At 37.1% G+C, this 26072-nt stretch overlaps 2 protein-coding genes across 4 annotated transcripts in view; one reads left to right on the top strand and one right to left on the bottom strand.

Annotated features, from left to right (window-relative positions):
• Positions 1-26072, bottom strand: part of LOC124162275 — a 452031-nt gene that overhangs the window by 409310 nt on the left and 16649 nt on the right. The window lies entirely within an intron of this gene.
• On the top strand, positions 3312-19518 carry LOC124162274. The gene is made up of 4 exons (XM_046538751.1): positions 3312-3398; positions 5430-5637; positions 14094-14171; positions 14899-19518. Exons 2-4 carry the CDS (start codon positions 5526-5528, stop codon positions 18048-18050), a joined length of 3342 nt encoding a protein of 1113 aa, XP_046394707.1. The 5' UTR covers positions 3312-3398; positions 5430-5525; the 3' UTR covers positions 18051-19518.

The raw sequence follows: 26072 nt of genomic DNA, 5'->3' as shown, positions 1-26072 counted from the left end.
TACTTTCCACTTTTCCACACAAATATTTATTTAAAAATAAGCCAATATGCTTCCCTGCACTGCAAAATCATTTGGACTAACATAAAAGTTAGCCTTTCCAGGATAAATATTCATTTAAGGATGGTGGGGGTGGAAGAATATTGTCCTATTGTCCTATTATTGTGCCTTCTAACGTGAGAATAGGACAATATCCTTCCGCTCTCCTTATGTTGCTATTAATTCTGGCATGGTTAACTTCAACGTTATGCAGTGGAATATTTTGACACATTTTTTAATAAATATTTATGTGGAAAAGTCCAAATATCTTTACCACATAACCTACTTGCTCATAGCTGCTTCTTCCGCCTATAACCGGGAAATGTAGATGATTTCAACCTACTCTTGGATCATTTGAGACAGGAGGCATTCGAGATGTAGGTGTGGAGAAGAATGGAGAAGGTGAAGAGGACAGAGAGGAGGAGGAATGATGAAATGCTGGACATGGTGGGTGAGGAGCTTTTAGATGAGATACAGAAGAGACAGCAGATATGGATGGAGCGAGCACTCAGCGGGGAGGGGATGTTGAAAACAGTGTTAGAGGGTAGAATGTTAGGTGAACGAGGGAGAGGAAGGAAAAGACGGTTTTTTTTAGATAGAATGAAAGGGAGTAGGCCTTATTGTGAATTGAAGAGGGAAGTGGTTGATGGGGAGGGAGGATCACAGAATTCTTCTCAAGTACTCCATGGAAACCTACCTTAATCGGTAGAATACTTTAATAATAATAGTACTGCTATGATGTCTTTAGAACCTCTCTGAAAGATGTCTGCCCTTAACTTTTCAAGCATTTTAAACCTCTCATGATAGGGTCTCCAGCGACTCCTCACCTAACCCGTGTAACATCTGTGTAACGCTCTCAGAGAGCCCGAAGCAGCTTTTGATGAATGACAACAAGATTGTTACCATTCAGATAAGTTCATCTACACGTATATAAATAATAATAATAATTTATTTACTCCTACATTTTGGTTTTACATCTGAATACAAGATAACAAAGAGAAGGAGTTTTAGGTGGTCTCCTACGTCATAGGACCAGAATTGAGCCACTATCAAGTAACAAAAATGTATGCCAAAAAAAGAAAATAATAATGCAGAAAGTAATCCATGAGTGTATTAAAGACACAACACCAAAGTAAATGTTCAATTATTTCTTGTGAAAAAAAAACAGTCTTTGGTAAGTTTTAACATTTTATTTGGTGATATAATTTTATTTATTGTATCGGGCAGTAAATGAAATAACTTTGGCTCCATGTAAATAAAACAACATTTACACGATATTAACCTTGGTCTATTTGATACAACACATGACTCAGTGACTCACTCCTTAAATTATATTTGCATTTATCACATCCACTCGGCAAATTGCCACTTCTGGCATTTTAGGACAACAATTTTAGGACTTTAAATAAAATACAAATGCCTTAGTGGCAACAATTTCAGGGCCACAAACAACGGAAATATGAGCTCATAAGAATTTTTGGACAATATTACCCGAATTATTTTTTTTGCAAAACGAGTGGACACTTGAATGTGTTCATGTATGCACTGCCCCAGCATACTATACCATAAGAGATTTTGGAATGAAAAAGATCATGGTAATTGGTTTTTTTTACCGGAAGTGGACATTTGTTTCGTAAGTAGTATATTTTGGACAAGGCACTTCTAAGGCTGTCTAATAGGGGATGTCTGTTTGTCTGCCCGCAATGAATTTCCATACGGCTGCACGGATTTCAACCAAATTTATAAACAGGTGTATCTTATGCACCCAAACCCTGTTGTGCTACTTTCGAATGCGTCCGACGCGTCCATTGTGTCGTTTTTTCATTACCGTTTGTTACGTCACGTCACATGTCTGTGGTTAAACATCCTACTGGGTAGGCACATCTCTTGACACGGTAAAAAGGAAAGCATATCTCAAAGTTATCTTCACTTAACTAATTTAATTTTTTTAAAGTAATAAAAAAATACGAATTGTAGCTTATCAAATATTTAAGTTAAAGGACATAGTACCTGTTAGCATAAAATTAATGATTTATTTTGCAATGGTGGAGAGTATATTAAGATATGGGATCACTGTCTGGGGAATGGCGTATAATACTCTGTTAAACACAATTGCAAAGAACCAAAAGAGAATATTGAAGTTAATTGATACAGATGGTTTGAACTATTTTTGTAATTCTTACCTAAAATCACTGTGTACTAAATATAATATATTAACTGTGAATAAAATGCTTAATTGGCTCATTATTATAGAGAACTATTTCAAAAATGAGCACAAAATTAAATGCAATAATACACATTCTATGGACAAACGCAACAGTCCTTTGTTGAAAACTTATCTTTATAATGACATGTACGGTAAAAGGTTGCTGAAGTATGTTGTACCTCATACCTTTAATTGTATGCCAAAGGCTTTATGTTATCTCAAATCCTTGGCCGACATTAAAAGAAAAGTGAAAGATTGGTTAATAAGTGATATTGTAAACTTGTAATTTCTTTATTTTAATCTGAAATGCTATGCTCTCAATGTGCCACATGTTGAATAACTGGAACCTTCCGAAAGCCATATGGCTTAGAAGGACCAAGTATGTACATGCAAATAAATAAAGGCAATAATTATCCCCCTGAGGCAAACCTTGCTGCTGGGTCGTACGTTCACACGACGTTTTTGGTCTGCACGCGTATGGACACTCAACAATGATCTATGTTGTGGAGCAGGGTATAAGCTGATCCCATACGCGGTACATGTGAATGGTTTTTTTCATTGTTTGCTGCTACATGTGTATACCATAATCATACCTGCTTTGTTCCTTTACCTAAAAATCCAGTCGTGTGACCATGAATTCAAAGTTTCCCGCTTCTCTGGGTACTATCCTTCCCGAGAAATGCCAGGTGGCCGGCTAGTTTTTCAGAAGAATTAAGTCTTTCTTTACCGGATCCCATTCGTTCGCCCCCCGTATTTGAAGTGATGTAATATTTATCTAAAACTTCGTGAATTTCATTCACTCCTACCGCCACACCGAGATGGCTCTTATCGTATACGAAGCCTTGCGCTATCCAGCAATAAAAATAAGAAATATGAACGAAACGAGAAATTTCCGATATGAATGTTTCCCTAACCGATGTGTGCAAAGGAGGGTAACAATTCAAGGCAAGCCATTGTTAGTGGCTGTCCCAACCTTTTTCCCCCGCAAAGAAGAGATAAACGACGCTTCATTGGACGCGCAAAACCCACACCTAAACCAAACGTACCACCTTATCTTAAAGAGGGAATAGTCGAAATCGCTGGAGGACCGACAGTCAAAATCAGACGATTAGCAGTCTCTACCCCGGGAAGACGGCCTGCCGATTGCTGTCCGAACGTGAGTACCTCGTTACCTGATACATCTTTAACTGGGCGGGAATCGGCGCGAAAAGCTTTTTTCCGTGAGTTAAATCTCTTATACAAATAAAAGTGCTCTGGTTAACTGACCGATTCATTCACTCATCAAAGCACAGTCTAACACCACTAAAGAGGACACATACCTGATGCTCGACCGGTTTGTAATGGCACGGATTACTCACCTACCTAAAACTTATGATATAATCTTTTTCAGGGTGTTTCAGGAGGCTTAACTATTCTTGAATGTGCAAAATTTGATTTATAGCAATTAGAATACAACAATATTTTCCAAATTCCTCTTCATAAGATTTTTATACTATAATTGGCAAATGTCATCAAAGAAAAGCCAAATTTTGTGTGAAGTCACAAATTTGGATTTCCACAGTCACAGTTAAAAGATGCAAAGTTGAATACAACGTTGCCTATGCCTTTGGATTTCGTTCCCTATGGAAAGGAAAGTAATTAGTCTGAATTGTCATATCAAGCTGGCTATTCTTGGATATAGTCTTGAATTTTAGCTGAAGTATTGTATACAGAGTGTTTTGGATGAATAAATTTAAATATTAATTTTCTACCGAATTATTTATTAAAACACGGCCATGGTTTCTATAGTTAACGTCATCTTTTGGTGAGAAATAGATTGGGGCACCACCTATGGACCAATTTTATTCCTCACCAGAAGATGACGTTAGCCGTCGAAACCATGGCCATGTTTTATTAAAAAAATTCTGTAGAAAAAACAAATTTTAACCCTTAAGCTGCGGGAGTTCACGATGTTAGCTGCCAGCCAATACAGAAGAGACCCCCTGTGCAGGAGGCACCCCCTGCCACGAGGGCTGGTCTGGTAGAGTTAACCCCTTATGGTGAGAGAGAGTTTCCATGTGCAATATATCCAGTTAGCAATAAAAATGTTGGGTAAATGCCGCAATCAACCTTAAAAACGTTCCCACACTCTTGAGGGTTAAAGTCATTCAGCCAAAATGTTCAGCAAATTCCACAAAGTACAGTCGCAAACCACCAACTGTTTCCAGATTGATTCAGGAGGAATCTGCAATGATTCAAGAGGCGGTAGGGGAAACAATTTTAAGCATCTTTTGTCCATAAACATGGGGTCTTGACTCCTTAGTCACTGAGCTGTGGCAAAGCAAACAGGTTTTTGGATGCACTTTGCTGTTACCTTGAAATCTGTTCTTCTTGGGTATCCAGCATTTTCAACATTTTATTTAATACTCCTCTTTTTTAAGGGCATGAAATAGTTGTAAGTCTGGACCAAAATGTCCGATTATGTTTGACTGAAACAATCTCAAAATGAGAGAGGATTGCGCAATCGCTTTGCTGATACTCGCTCAAAGATCTAATTCAATTGAGCTCAATGATTTAATAACGTCGAAATTTCAATTGAATAAATAGATATTGATGTTGAAACGATTGTAATAAAAACTTGGAATACCGAAAGTCCTATGAGACCTTTATTCTCTTAAACGCTTAAGGCACGTCACTCATCTAATCACCAAATAAATCCTCCTTAAATATTCAATATTTCGCCTTAAATATATAATATATCGCACACCACGACTGCTGAACAGGAACTTTTTGCTTTGATGAGCCATTTTATTGTAAATTGTGTTTTTCGCTCCAAGGGTTTTTTCCCAGAGCATAATAAATATCTATTCTATTCTTTTCTATTCTAAATATTAAATGAGTAAGCACACGAAACGAATACTTATTTACTGATAATTCTGTTTTTTTTTAATAATTTTTCGTTTTCTCAAAAATAGGCAGGCGGATTATGACTCACCATAAATGATCAAAACAAGAAAAGAAAAAACAGTTTCACTAGGACAACAAAACACCTTAAAATATGAATGCACATGACCATATGAATAATAAAAACACCTATTCTCCGGATTATTGGCCAAAGCCCCGTCAACCCACTTCCGTCCAGCAAAACGTTTTGCTTGCTATCTCTTACCTATTGCATACCTATTAAGTTTGATTATTACCTTTCCAGTATTGAAGAATTTCTCTGAGATCTCAACGAGGATCAGCCACCCGAAGAGGAGGATTATTCTCCAGTCCATCCTGGCTGAATGAAATCGACGTCAGAATGAAGTGTTTACTGTTCCTGATACTTGCTCTCCCCTTGACAGCATCGTTGACCAGATTGAAGCCTCCTCTAGATCATCCTCTTATTTTCAACGGCCAATTTCTACCTCCAGGTAAGGATCAATTCAATGTCATCAAGCGATATATGGTGGTAAAGCATATTTAACTAATAAATGGAGTGCCACTGGAGACTCGAAGGCTGCGCGCTAGGCTTATATTACTTGAACAATTGAGAATATATATCTTTAAAAGCTATATGGAGAACATAATATTAGAGCCCCACTATATATATATACAGGTCCGGCAGAAGCGATAAATTAAAAGAGTTATTTAGCCGAACAGATAGATATGGGAATTCGTTTTTTTCCCGACCCATTAAGGACCTTGATAAATGCTAATCGTAATGTCACATTTCCTCTTCATATATAAACGTCTGGTATCCTAAAAGATCATTTATCCGTCATTTCCGAGTGAGCACTATGGCAATCACTAGAGTGATCACTCGCAAATGACTGTCGCCGGCAATTGTTTTTCGCGATCACTATAATGGGTGCTTTCCATTCATGCGACTCACGCGTCAACTAGTGTCGACTCGCGGTAACTGTTTATAAGTCTCCCATTCCTGCGCGTAATCGTTTGTTGACTTGTGTCACAACAGACGCCGATTGAAAGGAACACGAAAACCGCGACGCAAGTCGACTTGTGTTGACGTGTGTCGATGAATGGAAATCACTTAATGATGAGGATTCGCATTACTTTTTTTCATCGCTCGTTCGGTCGTTTTTACGTCGCTAAAACCGTAACTAAAACCCCATATTAGCCAATCAGAACGCATTCCCGTATGGAGCGATTGCAGCGCAACATTTGGCAATCATGGGAACGGCATTAATAAACAAACACGCTATATATTCGTGATGCGGGTCGTATAACAACGAGCTGTGATATCGGAAATGATGGGAAAGGCGACGGTTGGAGGGACCGTGTGATTCAGAAAAATGATCACTCGAGCGATCACTTTTACGATCGCCAAAAGCGATCGCTCTAGTGGGCAATTTTCGTGACGAAAGAAAATGATCTTGTGATTCAGGCTTAACATCCCCTGCCACACGCCTTTTAGGCGGCTTGCGGGGTATGTAGAAGTAGATAAAATAACGAAGCTAGTGCATTGTCCACGATCTTACTTTCGTTTCAACGACTCCATGGCGTCCTCATCTGGACAACTAATTACTTCATAGACAACAGGACTTTTCAATAGTATGAAAGAAAGCGGAGAAGGGGGTCCTGAAGTGCAGCTAAAGGTCTTATATTCAAATATAAATGTCCCGGTTGTGACAAGTTAAAGTAAGGAACTCCCTCTCGCTGCGGACTGCAGCCTTTACTGGTCACTCTGCCAGGTCTTACAATTTGTTGAGCCCTATGACGCAACACTGTATCTCCCTTAGCCATAGAGATAATAATTCACGAAGTATTGAAATTGCACGATTAGTCCAAAATTTAAAGTGTTCCGATCGTTCTGAAAATAAAATTGAATTCTCGACGCATCACGCTCAGTAGCGGATGCAGAAAAAACTCAAGGGGGCAAAAGAAATCTTGATCTACTTTTAATTTTATCGTAATTACTAATAATTAAGTCACATGCAAAGTTTAACAAAGTTTTATTTTAAACTGATAATAAGCATATACAAGACAATTCCACCATATGGTATAAAAAAGTTGTTATTGTGGTTCTGCAATGTTAAGCAATGCGGACGGGCCCACAAGGGAGGGGGGCGCGACCCCTGCGCCCTCCATATGTATCCGCCACTGATCACGCGGTCTGGACTCTAAAAATGACATTTTTGAAATATCGATTTTTTAACCCCAAAATTCTCGTAAAAAGTGTAGGCGTAGAGGCAGTTGGCAAAACTGTAGATTAGACAGAAAATTTTGTGTTTCTACAATTCCCCTAGGGTTTCAGATGATTTTAGAGGGGGTCGCTCCCATTACATTTTGTCGCATCTCATCTCGTTCACCCCAAACATTGGTATGAATCAGTAAGTAGGTCAGTCAATGTTCGGAAGTGGGTGGTAAAGTAGAGTGACATGGGAGGAGTGAAGTGGGAACTTTAGGTGATAAAATTGTTGAGGAATGGAAGCAGGGAGGAATAATAGGTCTTTTACATTTAAATGACAGAATGAGTTAAGGAAATTTGAAACCAATACATTTCAACAGTTCTATTTTCTTCATCTTATTACCTAGGATAATCTCCAACCGTTCTGATGCGTATAACTGCTAACCCTCGAAACCTACCCTGATTACGCTTAGTTTAACCCTTAACCAGTGACGTGCAATTCTTGTTCCACTACCAGTGACGTGCGGTCTGGGAGACCGCAATAAATCAAAAATTCATAAAATATTGCAACGCCATTTTTATTGTTTTGTTTAATTTTTCTTTGAATGCTTAACTATTTTAAGACTTATATTAAAACTTTGACACTCCCAATACGAACCAATTTATCATAAAAAATTGTGGTTTGAAGCAGGATCAATAAACTGATGCCAAAAACACTTGAGTTATAATTATTATATTTATGTATCAATATTTCGCCAGATTCAAAAAAGGCGTTGGAAGTTGGAAGGCTAAGTAGTAAGTAGCCATGAAATTTATCCCGCTTATTCCTTTTCTTGATGCATTCTTAGTAGTAGTGACGTGCGGTCTCACAGACCGCTAATCGAGTTCAATTGTAAATTTGCAGAAATTAATAAAAGGAACGTTAAAGTTTAAGAGTGGGATGTCCTTGTTATGCAAAAATATGAAGCTAACGAGAATTATAGATATTTTGTAATCTGAATTTTGAAAACATTCATAAATTTAGAAACGCAGCGGTCTCTGAGACCGCACGTCACCGGTTACGGGGTTAAAGCTGTAAAATTTATGACTCTAATAGATAGTATAAAATATTGAAGGCTTTCCCAGCAAATAACATAACTGCAAAATCTTCTCGGATTTTGAACCACGTAAGACTCTTGAAAACCCACGTTACGATGAGTAGCAATAAATATTGAAAACTCAAATTCAGTGTGTTTTTTTATTTTTTTAGTTTTTATCAATTTAAGTAATTAATCACTGCTCAGTCTTCACTCTGATGATGATGGAGTTACTCGCCGAATAATAGGCCAAAAAGAACCTTAGTTGGCGCCAAAACAATAAGATTTTACGAATTGAAATACTGTATAATCAATGAGAGCGCGTACACAGAAGCATACTTTTAATGAGATAAATGCCTATGGGCACTGAATATCAAAGGAATTCCCCTGAAATTATTTCACCACCAGGAAACAGGATTACTACAGTTAATAAAATAAAAATACGTTGGCTTCTACTCGAACGGTGATTGATCAAGTTACCGCTGGTTCTATTCATGTTGATCTTCTATCTTTGACCCTCCCTTTGATTTTTCATGGCGTAATTCGATAATATATTCTACTGAGACATGATTGGAAGTATTCAGTTCAAATATAAACATTATATCCTTATAAACGTTAGTGCAAGAGCGGAAATTTCTGTTAGATAAAATGAACTGGTTTTCCTTTCCTATGGAGGGCGGCTCGAAACGCTCGGTAAAAAAGAATCTCGTCATTCGAAACCTACTACATTCACGTACAATGATAGTACACTCCATGAGTGTAACCCTCATTTTGTACGTAGGAAAAAAATCGAAAATGCATGAACTTTCCTCCCAGTAATTGTGCTAATTATTATTGCAATAACACCTTTCCGATAAATATACTTAATAGATTAAGTAAATGAACATTCAAGTAAGATATCGATAAATTATGTAGGAAATCTAAGATACCGATAAATATTCTAGAGTACTTATCATAGCAAAGACGAATAAAAGTGAAGGGAATCGATTTTAATAATACTAAACTCATGCATATCGATAGCGTCACCTCCGTGTTTATGCCCCAGAAGGAAAAATTCTTTTTCGTGTTCTTGGTACCAGAACGTGCACATAAACACAGTTTATCTTCGATTTATTAGTGCAGTTCCTTTCAAAATGCTATTGTGTGATTCACGCTTCCCATGTTTTCCAATGAAACATCTAATGAGATTGGAAGCATGGTGACGTCACGTTCAGAACAACCCTTTTCTCGCCCACTGGACTGGGCAACCTTTTTTCGAAATACCAAAGGTAAGTTGTTATGGAATATTATTAATATCGCCAATATGAAGCATGCTTGGTTGTATTAGCACGTTAAACAATCCCATTAAGCCATTAGCGCCTAATTTACCTCCTTAAGTATTGAGCCCAATAATACGCAAAAGCTAATGCAGCAAAACGTTATTCTCTGCATACTTTTAATTAGCCCATCTTGAAGACTAAGTGCTCTTAAAAAACATTTGTTTCTCAATTAATCACCAAAGTATCGAAATCAAATTAAACTGCTGAAGCCTAATGCTTAGTTCCAGGGGAAACTCATAATTATTTGTGATTCAAAAATTAATTCGAACTAATATCCTTCGTGCTGCCTTTTCTCCGTCTCCTACCGGCTTCGGCTGTGCATGCTCAATCATTTAGTGATGGGAACCACGAAAAAAACGAAACGTCTAAAAAGTTATAGTCGGTTGAAAAAAAGCGATTTTTTTCTATTCGAACAGAACAAATGGCCGCGGTTACTATTCTACTAACTACCGCGAATGATTACTTTGCCTGTCTAAATGGCTATTAAAGAATTTATTTTAACGCATTATCAAAAGAAAAAGTAGTGTTTCTATTTTTGCTAGGCTAATAAGTTGGTTTTTCGATGTTAGGGAAGTTCCTTCGGATAAGAAGATATGACCTTTTTAAGACATTAAAAAAATCATTTAAAACTAAAAAAGAAGGAAATAATAATATTATAAATTAAAAAAATCTAACACAACGTTTTACTCGCCAACAAAAAAGAAGAAAATAAATTTCTCTGTCCATATCTGAGTCTCGATATGAATTTTTACTCAAATGGCGACAAACTTTATGACAATCATCACGACCAAAACGAAAAACGTTGGGCGCATGTAAGGTTACATTTAGTGTTTGCAATAAATATGAATTTGGATTATTACAATTTACAGTTGGTTTTTCCATCGTTATGTAAATTGATGGTACCTGCTACTAATTGATACTATCCCCTATATTATTTCTACTGTATAGAAACCTTTTTCTCTACTTATACGCAACCAAACTCTACAAATGAGGTACCAAAATGCACAGAATTTATCATAGAACATGCGACGGCATATCTTACCTCCTAAATATTGCTATTGTTTCCTAAAATTGGTTTTAAAAAATGAAAAAAGTAATCGATTCCGGCAAGATTGTCCTCATCCCATCCCAAGAATACAGTTAACGCCGTCGGATCCCACCACGCCTTTTAATTTGACACGCAGACAATTTCCCATTAAGGTTTCCTATGCGATGACTATTAACAAGGCTCAGGGTCAGACTTTGCAAAGAGCTGGCTTATTCCTGCCTGACCCTGTACTCTCTCATGGCCAACTTCATGTAGCATTCTCTAAGGTAAGATCTTTTCAAAATATTTTTGTAAATATTAAGGAAAACGCTAAACAAGTATGAACAGAGGATAGTGAAATTACTTCCAATGTTGTGTTTAAGGAGGTCCTCTGACCTCAATTTGTACATGAACATTCCAATTAAATTTGAACATAGGACCCTGCCTTTTTTTCTACATTTTAAAGTTAGAAACGCGCCTATCCCTCTGTGGACCTGCATTGAAAAGAGCGGGGAAGCCCGCTGGGAGCGGGCGCATCACGCTCGTTCACTATTATTAAGGTTATTTAAAATTCAGTTTATATTGAATGAGAAGGTAACGCTCAGTACTTAACATCTGAACGTATTAGAAATTAGCATCTAATGGTTTGATTGATTAATTTTAATATTCAAGAAGTCATCATTTAATGTTTAAGTATTCAGAAATTATGCATGAATGTGTTATTACCTGACACGCAATGTTTAAAGATTTAATATCTGTGCATTTTTGATTCTGTTTCAGTTCTCAAAGATCAGCAAAGTCTTCAACTATGTGAATGTGTTGATTTTAGATAAGAATATGGTTGGTAAATCAAATCGCAGTTTAGTAAGACTTTTTAAGAGTTATGCCACCTATTGCAAATATTAAATTTAATTTTATATGCGCCCAAAGTTTTTTGTTTTGGTCGTAATGATTTTCATAAAGTCTATCACCGTTTGAGTAACAATTCATATCGAGACTCAAATATGGACAGAAAAATTTATTTTCTTCTTTTTGGTTGGCGAGAAAAACGTTGTTTTTATTTTTTTATTTAAAATATTATTTTCTTCTATTTAGTTTTAAAAGATTTTCTTAATTTTTCTTTTCTACTACCTTTCTCTCTCTTCCCTCATGTCACTACCACTCAACTAACTAATAATTTATAGTTTTGAATTCAATAAAGCAAGTTACTTCACTTTATTGATTTTTAAATTCAAGTTTTATAAAATTTTAATTTTTTTATAAAATTTTTCTGAAAAATGCGCTTATATGTTGCACAACATTCATTATGTCACACTAAAAATTCGCAGAAATGTGATTGCGGCGCAACGGTGGCAAAATGTGGAATTAATTTTCCATACAAAATTAATTTTGTAAATATTTTTTTTAATCTAGCCAGAATCATGGCAGAAAGCATATAAATATGCATTATCATCTAGATCTGAGCTAGATATAAAGTTTCAATGGTCTAGCTAGTCGTTAAGTGTGTTAAAATTGAGTTACAAAATTCCACCGCAACAAACAGACAGACACGAAAGTAAGTTAAGAAAAACGTTGTATTTAAAATAGCTCAAGTATATTTCTCCCAAGCATACGCACCATCTCACCCACTCCATCCTCGTCATTACTGTAAGTCACTTTGTAAGCAGCAGAAGTCCGCTACAATATTTTAAATTCATACTTTTACTTTTAACTTTTTAGTTGTGTTCAATTTATGTTTACTAGTTTACTTGTTGCTTTAAACATTTGAATTCTTTTTAGTATTTTTACTTGGTTTGGTTATGCAAGTCATTATTACTGACAAGGATACGCCCGAAGCACATTATAACGGATACGCATATTGGGAGTTTAGGAGGAAGATATATGGATTAATAGTCAGGCATTCCTTATTTCTAAGAAAATAGGGGCAAGATTCCTTTTGTAACTACATAAGGGTAAACTGTGCACTTTTTTCGCGACACCGAATCACGGGTAACGTGCGGAAAGGATGCGTGGTTGGGGGAAATGGAGGAGTTATAAAAAGTTTTTTGGAAAATTCCCGTTCGGTTAGATCAATATGACATGCTTCCAGGAGGTAAAACCTAAAAACGGCATATGCTAAACTAACCGACCCATCAAGCAGTAGTTACGCATTTTCAGGGTACACACTGTGATATTTTAACACTTTGCGTGCCATGGACGTAATATTACGTCCTGCTAATCCTTCTGATGATTGCCATGGACGTAATAATACGTCTTTCCATTAAGTTGGCTTTGTATGCGTGAAGCCGTAATATTTCACCCGTGGTACTTTTCCAGTTTACTGCTTAGGGGTTCTGTTTTTCAAAAATCAACTGCTCGATGGAAAAAGAGTTCGCTTTATGTCTTGAGGACGAAAAGCCCTCTGTAGCTACGGGCATCCTCATCTTAGGCCACTTAGTGTGAAAATTCTTTGGGCCAATCGAATCGTTCGTTGAGGGTGCATTGACCCTTTTTGTCATCCAGGATTTATAATGCTTTGCTTGGAACAATGCTTTTTTTAGGATTTCCATGCTTTAAATAGTTCAAATTGAGCGTATTAAAAAAAATATTATGCATGTTATGGCGGTACATCATATGTTGCAACTTTTTTATTTTTCAAAAACAGTAGGTTTTCATTGTTAAATTATATATTTAAAAATTAGCAGTAAATTTTATTCAACTCATTCATAAAGAAGAGCAAAGTCCATTTTTATTGAAATGCACATCGATGTAAATATATTTTTGATGCTAATGTTTTAAAAGATTTTACGAATATAGTAAAAATGGCTGGATTTTTCAGTTGGGCTTTAAATTTAGAAGCCGGCGTTCAAAGTGTTAAAAGTCAATCCGGTCAATTTAAAATTAAGTTCGAGGTGTTCAAAAAATTATTATAATGAGATAAAAAAATTCAGATTCACTTAAGACGCGGAAGATAACCTGAAAGTAGTCAATCATCATCGGAAAATCAATTTTAATGGAAATGAAAGAAGTAAAACTTTGATAAATTGTAATTTATTTCCATATACTATGTTTATCCTCGTTAATACTACAATTATTAAAAATCTAAATTATTTACGGTTGACTGGTATTCATACGGTTTCACCTGATTATGCATAACTTTTTCATTCATCTTAACTCTACAATTTCCATACATACCAAGTATTGATAATGATATCCTAGATATCTATCGTATATGTCCCATATGTCGGACTTGAGTGCGGATAGCCACGCTTTAAAATCCTTCTCACTAAAATCTCTCACCAAAAAATTCAAACTTCATTCTATTCCTCTCTTTTAGATTCACAGGAGGAAGACGAAGAGAAATATCCAGTCGACGATGATGCAGATGATGCGGATGATGCTCAATGTTACGAGGGTAAGTTTTCTCATGGAGTTTACCACAGAGAAATATCAAATCCATTACAAAAAATAGTTTCACCAATCAAAAAAGGAAACGCACGCTAAATTCCACCTCGATTATTTGTTTTGAATTGGATCCGATAATAAAATTTAACTATTGTAATGAATAAATGCATATTCATACAATGGCAATATCTATGTAAAAAAGAAAAATATTACTCGATACTTTCAATATGCCCACTCTGTCCTTTTAGCGGTTACAATTAGAAAAAAGTATGATGACAGAATCTAGCCATATGAATAGCAGTTTAATTTTCTCTATGTTATATATTCTCGCCATCTAAACTACTCCCTATAACAGTAATTTGTTCTTGTGACCCTCTCGCAAAGTCCCGAGTTTAATGACCGGAGCTGCATATTAAACTCTTTTACAAGCAGCTCTGTCAATATTTACATAATATCTCATCATCAATTCTCCGCTCGGGAAAATGCGTCGTTCACTCTTCACTATATTTTCAAATAAGTTTTCTTCCACATACCTACAAAAAGTGCAAGCTGAAATTATTTCTCCTTTTTCATTTCATATCCTGTAATTTTCATGCGTGAATTTGATCCACCATATTCCCCCAAAACATTTGCTCTAAATATTTATTTCATTTCTTCTGAAATTATATGCCTTTTAGAACTACATAGGCATTCTTTTATAAATATCTAACAAGTAAATATTGCACTTTTTTCTACAGATCAACTGAAGTACGACTTGATATATCGGAAAAATTGGAACAAAATGCAAGCTAACAGATATATTACCCTCAAAAATCCACCCGAATACATTGTGGTGCTCGATGGTGGTCTTCACTGCCACTCGAAAGCCGACTGCATGAATGTCGTTCGACGAGAAGAATTTTCAAATCTAGGTGAAGACTGCAAGCTTCGCGAGAATTTCTACATTGGTGGGGATGGCAATGTTTACGAAGGAAGAGGGTGGAATATTGCGCCGTATTGGTACCTTCACGGAATCAGGAATCTATCCCTCACGGTCAAATTCATGGGTTCCCACGATTCACAGCTCCCATCACGCGACGCCTTGCGAGCATTCAAATCCTTACTCGTCTCTGGAGTTTGGATGGGTACCCTGTCGCCCCGCTACGAAATCGTCTCAATCCGGCAGTTATCAAACACCGATACTCACCTGGGAAAAAGCCTGCACGGAAACGTTGAGAAGTGGGCAGGTTGGGTGAGTGACGAGTCCCCAGCGTCGAAGTGGGAATACCAACAGCCCGACCTCCTGAACTTCGTTTTCCGCCGGGAGTGGAACGCAACAGAACCCACGACGGCGCACAAGAAAACAGACCTTCCGGTCACATACGTGTTGGTAAACAATGTCGATAAGCCGTGCCTGTCCCGCGAAGAATGCATCTTCAGAGTGCGATCTCTGCAGCAGTCTCAAATGAGAGACTACGGTGACCTATTGGACAATTTCTACATCGGTGAGGACGGCAATGTCTACGAAGGCCGGGGTTGGGATTTTCTACCTCAATGGCACGTGGAAGGGTTGAGAAACAGTTACGTAAGCGTCAGTTTCCTGGGCACGTTCGATTCGAAAATACCAGCTGACAGGGCGATCAGCTCTTTTAAACACCTGATTCTTACCGGTGTTCGGCTTGGAAAACTGTCTCCTTACTATGAGCTGACTTCTCTCCGTCTAGTATATGGCGATCGGGTCTTCCTCGGGGACGCGTTACACAGCTACGTTCAGAAATGGACCCCTTGGGCGAAAAGGTTCGATATTCAGTCAACTGAAGGACGAATGACAGCCAAACTCGTTCCTCTGATAACAAGGTCTGATAATAGTCCGAAATCAGCAGTTCCAACAGCTAAGTTCAAGCCGACTTTGCCGATCGCATTCATCATACTAAGCGATGGTGGTGACAAATGTTTCCACGTAAAGGATTGTATGAGCAAAGTCGTTTCAGAGAAAAGGACATACGGATACGGTAACCTTGATAGTTTTTACGTCGGCAGCGATGGCATCGTGTACGAAGGCCGAGGCTGGGAAAACTTGCCACCACTTTACTTCAAAAAGCTCCGTCGATCGTATATCACCATCAATTTCTTGGGAACTTTCAACGATTCCATGCCAAACAATATAACCCTCCAAGCATTTCACTCATTCATTAAACTTGGCATCGATCTTGGGAAGATATCTCCCTCATACCAGATCTATTCTCTACGTCACGTGTACAACGACTCTTCTTTTTTGGGAGACGCCCTTAGCAAATACGCTGAAGGACAACCTCAGTGGTTGAGAGAAACAGAGTTTGAAGATGATGAGGATGTCGAGTCTTGGAATCTTCTGCCAGTAGTCTATTACGATGCGTGGAACGCCACTTTCCAGAATGAAAAGTTTGTCTCCATAAACAGCAGCATTCTTTACGTTCTTGTAGGAGGAATAGGAGACAGATGTTTCTCTCTGGCTGAATGCACTCGTCAGATCCGCGAGCAGGAATATCGAGGAATAGATGTATGTGGTTCCTTCGCCGACCATTTCTACATCGGTGACGATGGTAACATATACAAAGGCTTGGGCTGGCTCGAATACCCGCCCGATACGAGCAACAATAAAAAGGAAACAGCTGTATCTGTGCGATTTTTTGGCCAGTTCCATAAAGATATTCCTTCCCGCTTAGCGATTTCAGCATTCAATGCGTTGCTGAGATATGGGCTAAATGCTGGAAAACTTTCGGAGGACTACAAGATCATGTCCTATCGACAGTTATGCAACTGCACGGACGAGTTGGGTGAGGCCTTTCAGCAGGAGATGGAGAGCATGGATCACTATTCAGACGAGACCATTCCATCGATTGCTACGGAGTCCCTACCCTATGTTCCATTCATGACTGTCCCTAATGTTAGAAAAAAATACCGTTCCATCAGCTCCATCAGTGGAGCGAGTGCTCTTACTTCAGTTGAATACATTGTCATATCCGACGGACGAGATCGCTGTTTCGATCGTGAAAAATGTCTCAGCCAGGTAAATGACCTGCCCTCTGTAAAGGACAACTTTGAGAACTTCTTCATCGGCGAGGATGGACGCTCTTATGAAGCAAAAGGTTGGCACGCAAGCATTTACAGTGAATACTTTTGTCCAAACTGCACCATGGTGTTCATTGGGTTTCTGGGAAAATTTCAAGACGACTTACCGTCGTCGAATGCGATCAGGGCCTTAAATTATCTGCTAGAGAGTGGAATCCGCTGGGGAAAAATTAATCCCGAATACAAATTAGTTTCAATCCGTCAGCTATGCAGTAACCTTTCGCTAATTGGAGATTCTCTGAACGAAGCGGCGCGCAAGTGGAAAAACTGGCGTAAACAAATAAGCATCACGGACGACTGTACACCGTTTAACAACGAGTTAGTTGCGCGACATGAGTGGAGTGCAAGAAATCCAACATATAATTATCAGGAAGCTTATTACCGACCAACATATTTCTCCAGCATATTTATTCTTAATGAAGGACCTGATTGCAGTACCAAGAATGAGTGCACAGCAATGTCACGAAGAGCGTACGATCGTGGGGACGAGAGCGTAAATTTCTTCATCGGAGGCGACGGTAACGTTTACGAGGGTCTTGGTTGGGAATGGTCACGTAAAAATAGTCGATATATGAGGATATACGACATGCCAAATCAGAGACGATCCGTTTCTCTATTAGTTGTGTTTATCGGAGACTTCAACATGGATGTTCCACTAGATGCTTCCATTATGGCGTTCAGGAAGCTAATAGTAAGAAAAGGATTAGAAACGGGACGGCTTCATTCATCATACACACTTAGTGGAAGTATAACTGGTACTCATGGTGATGTTATTACCAACGCCTTACGTCAGCTCTGAAATAATTCACATATTGAAGCCTCATAAAAATTCATTTTTATTTTTCTTTAGCGGCCCTTGGTTCTAAAATTATTATTTAAATACAATCAGTATTTACACACAATATATATTTTCATTTCCCTTGGTCTTCTCAATGGTTTACTCGAAGTATATAGTCAATTTCATCCCTTATAACAATTTAAGAATATAATTTGCCAAACAATTTCAAGGTGACAAGGAGGAATCATTATGGGCTCTCCGTCAAAATCCCTTTAAATTCAGTTTTTTTATTGTTCCACGTTTTCATACGTAAAAATCTCCACCAATTACTCATTATGTGTCAACAGAGTCAATTTAATCTGTTATTTTAAGTCTCTCAAAAGAAAATATCTTAAATAAAATTCAAAATGTGCCTCATGCTGAGCAGTTTTTTGTGGGTTAATGGTTTTTTTTTTTCAGAATCTCTTTCAAATTTAGTTATAAGTTTAGTTTTAATTTTTTGTCTAACGTTTGTTCTGGCTATATTTGATGAAAGTATTGAACAGGAATACTATGCGTAAAATTTTATAGTACTCGCTAAATATTTTAAGGCTTCCAACATTTCGGCGCCTATACTAAAGGCTGCTGCTGCAGGTATCAACTGGCCACTAAAAATCGGCATCAGGAGGGGCGAGATTGGTCAGACACAATTGCAGAGGCGAAAAACCCGCGGAGATTTTCGGATGCTTTACTCTGCCTATCTGATTTTTCCAGAATCCTATTTCAAGAGCTGCTGAACGAATAACCGGGAACTTGGTTAAAAATCTTCCTTTCCAACCTCATCTCTATCTCCTCTTTTGGAGATCGAGTAATGGGTATTTCGGTTTAAATACCAGATACTAGATCGGTGAACCGGTCAATCGAGGTCAATCAAGGTCAACCGCGATACCGATTGACCTTGAACAATCTCCTAACGCCGATTTTCAGAGGTCACTCCGAATTTACATCAGTAGCCTTAAGACGAGTCGAGCCACAAACTTTGGCAGCCTACAATTTTCGTACCCTATCTGAACCCAAGAAAATTTCATGTATAATGTTCACAGGGTAAATTTTAAGTGATACGTAACGAATAAAATATATATGGATCATCCACATAATACCGGTCTCACAACAACGACTCGATTCGTCAGAAACTGTGGAGTGAAACTATACCATTAATAATCGTAATTTCTCGCGTATGATTCGTATTATCTCTTCAGAAATGTCAGTTTAAAATGCTCAGAATCCCAGCCAAACTAATATTTACACCTTTCGTAAGTAAATCTGGTGGGTAGGTATCCAATAGCTCGCCGCATATATGAGTAACTAGACTCAAAAACCGGCCAAAAAAGTCCCTTTTGATATATCTCAAAATAATGTTACAAACAGTATGAGTGACAGGTGCGTTTGCCATTCCTGCAAGTTTTTCATCCACCAGCGAAAACTTATCATCCAGTTTATTTCCTTTAAATTCATTCAAAATGTCATGCAATACTCTTGTATTGAAGAAATTCACATTTCTAAAGAGTAAACAAGAGGAAAAAAGGAATACTTCTAATGCTTCACTTGCGTAATGAATTTAACATTTTAGTTTGGACGAATGAAAGCCGAAATTGCGGACAAGAGCGAACAATTTTATAGTATTTCGTCAAAAAGATCAAAATGCCTAAATTTCATGACTTCCAAAAATATACTGATCGAAAGGATCAAAAATGTTTGTTTTCATTTAAATGTAACCGCATAGGCAAAATTCATTCGCGTTAGCGCAGGAACAAAAAATGCATTTTCGAAAACTTCTGAGTACTAAATGACAGAGCAACAATCGGCGGAGGCGGATTCTATTGTTTTGGATGCCAAATGATGGATATGTTACAAATATTTAAAGTTTTATTGTTTCATAGAAATTTCAATCGATAATAGAAGTCGGAATTTCAAACGCATTTTAAGTGCAAATACTAAAATAAGTGCGCAGACGGGTTAGTCTCGCGGCCCGAAGTGTACTTCTCTGGAAGCGTGAGAATTTATCCACGGATTCAGCGGATTTTGGTGTGCCATTGAACCAAAATAAAGTCACAACACACGAATAAGGTGCTGGGGACTATTCCAACGTCAGGAAAATTCAGGTGCGCCTCATTTGTCATATGGAGCATTGATCACATGTACTTTATTCCTCTTGGTCAATTCCGGATGATTATTAGCACGTTAATGTCTAATGTTGCCATATTTAGCACCTATGGTGTACAACTTAGTGTACTACAAGCAAGTAATTATTCCAGGAAGTGTTTTTGCATCAACAGCATTGGTACTCAATCTTTCTTTAAAAAATCTACAGATAATATACAAAATTACATGAAGTCGAATAGTAACCATAAATCAAACTGCTCTAACGTATATCATTTCCTTGTATTGGCCATATGCCAATTTTTTTTCTCGACTAAGAATGATTGATTTAATTGTAGTGGGTATTGAACATAATATAGTTCTTTACTCTCACATTTATGGCCTAGTTCTTCTGATGCATAGTTTTGAAATACTTTCTTTACTTTTAACTTTTTTAAGGTTAGGTCTACTTATATTTGTAACCTTTTATCTCTAATCTGTAATGTGAAAATTTCTGAAGTGTAATTAATCATGAAATAAAGTTTTTGTAAATTTATCTAAAAGTGATTGATTTTATGGATAATGACAGTACCTTCTCATGTCTCGCGTTACCAAATCGCCCTTCCAATATCTAAGAAGTAAGGAGTAGAGGGGTTAGGAAATGCAAAACAAACTTCGTCGTGGGACCAATTCACAGTGGGCAGGAATCGAAGGAAGCTGACCAAAACCATAATATTTTTACCACTTTTGGTAAAAGATCTAAAAAATCAAAACAGATAGATATTCAAAGATTCCGAGAGCCGCAAAGAATATTTTGACGAATTTCATTATTAAAAATTATTTTTTAGGGCTTCTCCATTCTTTCGAACCGGACATGTATTCTGTAAAAAAAACAGAACAGGTAAGAATCATATGAAATTGTACAAAGAGATAAGGAATTTTGTTAAGATTGATGAAGTTAAAAAGCTGGACGGATCGAGTAATGAAGCGGAGTCCGGTAGGACCAAAAGGTACTTTCATCTGTATTAAACGTAGTCTATATTTTATAACTAATTCATTTCAGATGTATCGTTTTAAGACTAATGGAAAGATAAAAATACATTACTTCCGTGAAATATTTGAATTTAAATCGTTTTAATAATAATAACCTTCAATATAATAAAAATATCGCGTATCATATACCGTACAGAATAGTATTTTAATATTATCTATCGATACGAATGACTCGATTAAAGCTCTTTCAGGATTTCTGTAGGTATTGTACAGCGTCTTATTAATTATAGTGCAGTGCCATTTTTAATTTTGGAAATAAGTGCTTTACGTTTTCCGACATTTTTATAGTGGTCTCTCCTTTATCTAGGTGAAAACAAAAATTATATCCGGCTTACGGAGATAAAAATAGTTAATAGTGGAATAAACAAGGTTTTTACGTCAAATGATAACGACGATATGAGTTTTGGCTAGTTTTTTTGGATTCCCTCCCACTGTGCCATGGAAGTACGCATGGATTCATATGTGAGTAAACAAGAGGACAGAATAATGTAAATCGCCGTTTTAAAGAGATTTTCGATAAGAAATTCCAAGAAACATTTCCGTCGTTCCCCAAACAAAAATGGTCACGGTAGCCGACGTGCGTCACCTAAAGGCTGTTTTACACTGGGTACGTAGTTGCTCAGGTAAGAACTTCATTAATTTCTCATTATTGTGCGAATGCGCGAACAAAATAAGACCAGGTGCTATTTTTCCATCTCACGTCCATGCATTCTCTCATGCATCCTAGCAATTCACCGCTTTACACGAAGCATTTTTGACTGCGCCTCTGTACGGCCTCCAAGAGCAAAAGCGTTTTCAGGGCAGGTAAAGAACACATGAATGTGATTAATTCCAGGTCAGATTTATCGCTTTATTTTTCACCCTGAACCCTGGAATTAATTGAGCAATAAAATGAACCATGCCACTGCGCCACACATGAAGCCATGAACCTGCGCACTTAGCCATCTTGCGAATGACCTCCAGAATTAGCGTTCCATTTGCAAACATTAAGGCCGTTTTACACGGGGCACGTCAATGCGCAATATTACGTACGTACAAAGGCGCAGTCATTATTTCGTCGCGTAAAGCGGTGAATTGTAAGAACACATGCGAGAATGCATGGATGCGATATGGCAAAATAGCCCCAACACTTATTCCGAGCTCGCATTCTCGAAATTTCGAAAATGTTTTCAGTGCTAACCAGGGCAATAACATGCCCCATGTAAAGCAGCCATAGAAAGCGCCCAATTTGAAAATTTTATTTTCTCGGCTCATAAAATTCGGATGATTGCGGCTTGAAAGATAAATTACGTGGGTCTCATAGGGCAGTTTTTGCACTTCAGGATAGACAACATTTTTACCATACAATTTTACCCACTCTCCATGTAAAATACATGGAAGTCGGCCAGGTTAAATAACCTCGGACGCGGTTCAGCCTGGCTTCAACCGATCCAGTATGTGGGGTATAGTGACCAACACTCCCATGTTTTGAGTTATTTTTTCCTAGTTATTGTTATAGTTTCCCTACTCCAGTGATATTTTTTAAAGTTGACAAATTCCCAATAGACTTGGTACGGTAATATAAGTGAATGAACGTTCTACAGCCGTATAATAGTTGGAAGAAATAAATTCCCCAAGTCTGTACTCTTTGCAGGGCAAAAAAGGGGGGATTAGAAGTTAGATGCGATGCCAGTGAAGTGAAAGGAAACAATTTAAACTGAAAACACGATTAAATAAGCTCTTATAAAAAAATGAGAGATGAGCAACGTTTATATATGACACAAAGCAAAAAAACTCACTGACCCCGAAAAACCAAAAGTGACGTATTAAAAAAGTCACTATATTTATTACTACGAATCTGCAGGCGCTCGAAGGGAAGAAAAATTTTTTGACGATTTTCGAAAAAAATCGTCAAAAAGTGCCGAAAATTTTCAGTCCAGAGTCCGGACCTGGGACGACGGAATTCGGACGAAATTTTTCCAAGTCCGAAGCCGGACCCGAGACGACGGAGGGACTTTGAAAAATTTTCGAAAGCGGGGGTCTCGCCGAGTAAAGCAAGACGAATCCCCCAAGCTAGGGCTGAGTCGATGGGAAATTTTATGGTGGATAACTTTTACTGTGGTCGCAAAACACGAAAATCGACCATTTGGAACTTCTTTGATCAAAAACATGTTTTGGGGGGCTATAGGTTGACTGGGGGGTGGTTAAAGGGGGGTTGGAGAGAAAAAGTTATATTTTCATGTATTGTCATCGGAAATGAAGAAGTGTGCAAAATTTCAGCGTTTTTGCTTCACAGGAAGTGAGTCAAATTTCAGTTACAAGATTTGTACCAGACAAACAGACAGGTTGGTGAGTTGATATAAAGACTGTAAAAAACACTCTCTCAAGATAACTCACTCATAATGTAGATTTTCCAAACAACAAATTTCCTTGTAGGTATCAATCACGCAATAATTCAGGTTTAAGATGTGTTTGCTTATGTCTGTGACCAACTCATACTAATTGAATAGGCAATATTGCAATCAAAAATTGATAATTTTTGTTAAGTCTGAACTCTAGTACAAAATCATAGCTGTAAGCTTTTGGTTTGGTTGAGATAAATGACAATTAGCCCCTTATTTTTCACACTCTGATCATCGGATGACGTTACATTTCCTTGGATGCGATAAAGCCCACTTTACGCCCACTTCATTTAACTTATTTACCTGAAATATATCAAAACATATCATCTCAAAAATGCATGGGAAATATAATTTATTTCTTCATCAATCCTTCATTCATAGGTATGCCAAATTTTATCCTGCACCCGTAATAGCAGGGTAATGCAATATCAATAGGAATGCCTTATCTTTGTGAAGATAAGGCTTTTTCAGGCATTAAATTTTCAAATCATGTGACAATTCAGCAGTACTTTAAGAACTAATTTTATACATTTATGTAATTTTCAATTTTATGTATTCATCTTTGAAATAACTGTTATTCTCAAGTTCCTCAACTTAAATGAAAACGAGTAAACTTTAGTAAAACCGCTGATTTATTTTGACGTGGAATTACTTACGTAAATTTTTCTCATAAAATCTATGAAACCAAGACAAAATGGCACATTCATCGATATCTCCCAAATCGCACTTCTAATCCACTGGAAAAATGACTACTTTTCATTTCCTAGAAACGTCAACTATTCATGATATAATTGTACTTCTGCGCAAACTTCGCAGATGTAAAGTTAATTATATTTGTCGATCTTCATATTGTAAAAGTTAATAAAAGTTTGAAACATGCAAACAATTTATTTTTCTATTATTTGTGTGCCTACTTCTTCAGTGACATAGAACAAGATTGATGTAGGCATTTCCTTTCAAATGCAACGCGATAGAGCCAAGATGGATGATGAGCACTATTTAGAACGTAGATAAGTTATTCAAGGTAATCCTTGTATGGTCCAATGCGAGTATCGGATGCAAAGTATATCTATCTCTGGCAAAATCTGTCCCTCCTCATCAACTATTCCGATAGTCTTTAAGTTTTCTTTCTTTCAATAATTTAGAGAATATAATTTGAAGAATCGAAAGGGAATTACATTAAGTGGCACTATAAAGTGTCAAATAAATACAATTCATTTCAGCGGAAACCACTTAAATCTTTCAATAATCGACCCGAGTTTTGCTGAAAAATCAGCACTATACGGAATATTTTCCTATTTTAATTTTTTAAAACATCTGACGATCATGTGGAAACACATCATGTGATTTGAAAATAATTTGTTTACACATCGATTAATTGCTTAGGAAGATTAAACTGGATGGCATCATTTTGTGATAAGTAGTTACACACGAGGGCGGATAGTATGGGAAATAAATGTTTTTGAGTAACGTACTTTCGATGCTTTTGTATATTGCATCGAAAAATACAATATCTAAAATTATTTTGCGTTTTGCTACTAAAATACATTTGAGAACTAGGTTGTGTTTTTTTTAAATACTCAAAATCGAAATAATGGTATAAAACAGTTTCCATTTAACAGCCATGGCTGTCCATCAGGATCCGTGGACATTTCTTTGGACGACTACACACGCGATGGATATTTCAGTCGAATTAAATTTAATGTCACCACTCTTCAAACAATAATGCAATGCAATAACTTAGACCTTAGACGCAGACCGGAAAAATAATTTTTGATAAATCTGTCCAGGGAAATCGTGCACATACTGACTGGAAATTTGACCGTCACACTGAAGTGTACCGTTTGAAATTTAAAAACCGTTATTTACTGTTGTCATGCAATTGTTTATCAAAAAAATTATTGATGATTTATTAGAAGAGAAGCAACGCGGAAAATTGCTTGAAGGAGTGAGACTATAAAAAACTGTAATTTGAAGTAATTAAAGAGGTTTTTTGAAAAATACAATCATCTGACGTTTCAGGGGTGGTATCAAAAAAGGTTAGCAAAATTATTAAATGACTGTTTGCAACCAAAAATTGTTAAAAATTAGTGAGATTTCAATAACCATGTTCATTCGCCATTCCCTAGAAACAGGCAAGCAAACATGACAATCCTAAGGAACGGCGTGTCGCAGCAGTTTACAGTTTTCTCAGTAAAATACAGAGTAAATAGCTGCAGACGCAATTGGAAAAAAATTTTAAATGACATTGGAACGCTTTTTGATATCATGCTAATTATTTACTTTTACTTAGTTTCGGTAGTTTCAAATGGATTTTCTTTCACAGAATTTTGGAGCCCTTGTGTCACAAAGAGGCATATGTTAATTTTACGCGAATTAATTAATAACATGGAAAAAACATCATTTTATCCCTTTCATGGATTTGCGAATTTGGTTACGCGGATGGTTCTTCAGCGCCGCAGAGGTACCTACTGCAGTTCATTTGACTGTA

This window comes from Ischnura elegans, chromosome 7 (genome assembly GCF_921293095.1).
Source record: "Ischnura elegans chromosome 7, ioIscEleg1.1, whole genome shotgun sequence".
Taxonomy (NCBI): Eukaryota; Metazoa; Arthropoda; class Insecta; order Odonata; family Coenagrionidae; genus Ischnura; species Ischnura elegans.
Note: the sequence above shows the minus strand (reverse complement) of the source record. Positions and strands in the feature narration are given on the sequence as shown.

Excerpts from the sequence above, each read along its gene's own strand:
- LOC124162274 (XM_046538751.1), top strand. The coding sequence starts at position 5,526 with ATGAAGTGTTTACTGTTCCTGATACTTGCTCTCCCCTTGACAGCATCG. Across the intron at positions 5,638-14,093 it reads CGGCCAATTTCTACCTCCAG|ATTCACAGGAGGAAGACGAA; the intron begins GTAAGGATCAAT and ends CCTCTCTTTTAG. Across the intron at positions 14,172-14,898 it reads TGATGCTCAATGTTACGAGG|ATCAACTGAAGTACGACTTG; the intron begins GTAAGTTTTCTC and ends TTTTTTCTACAG.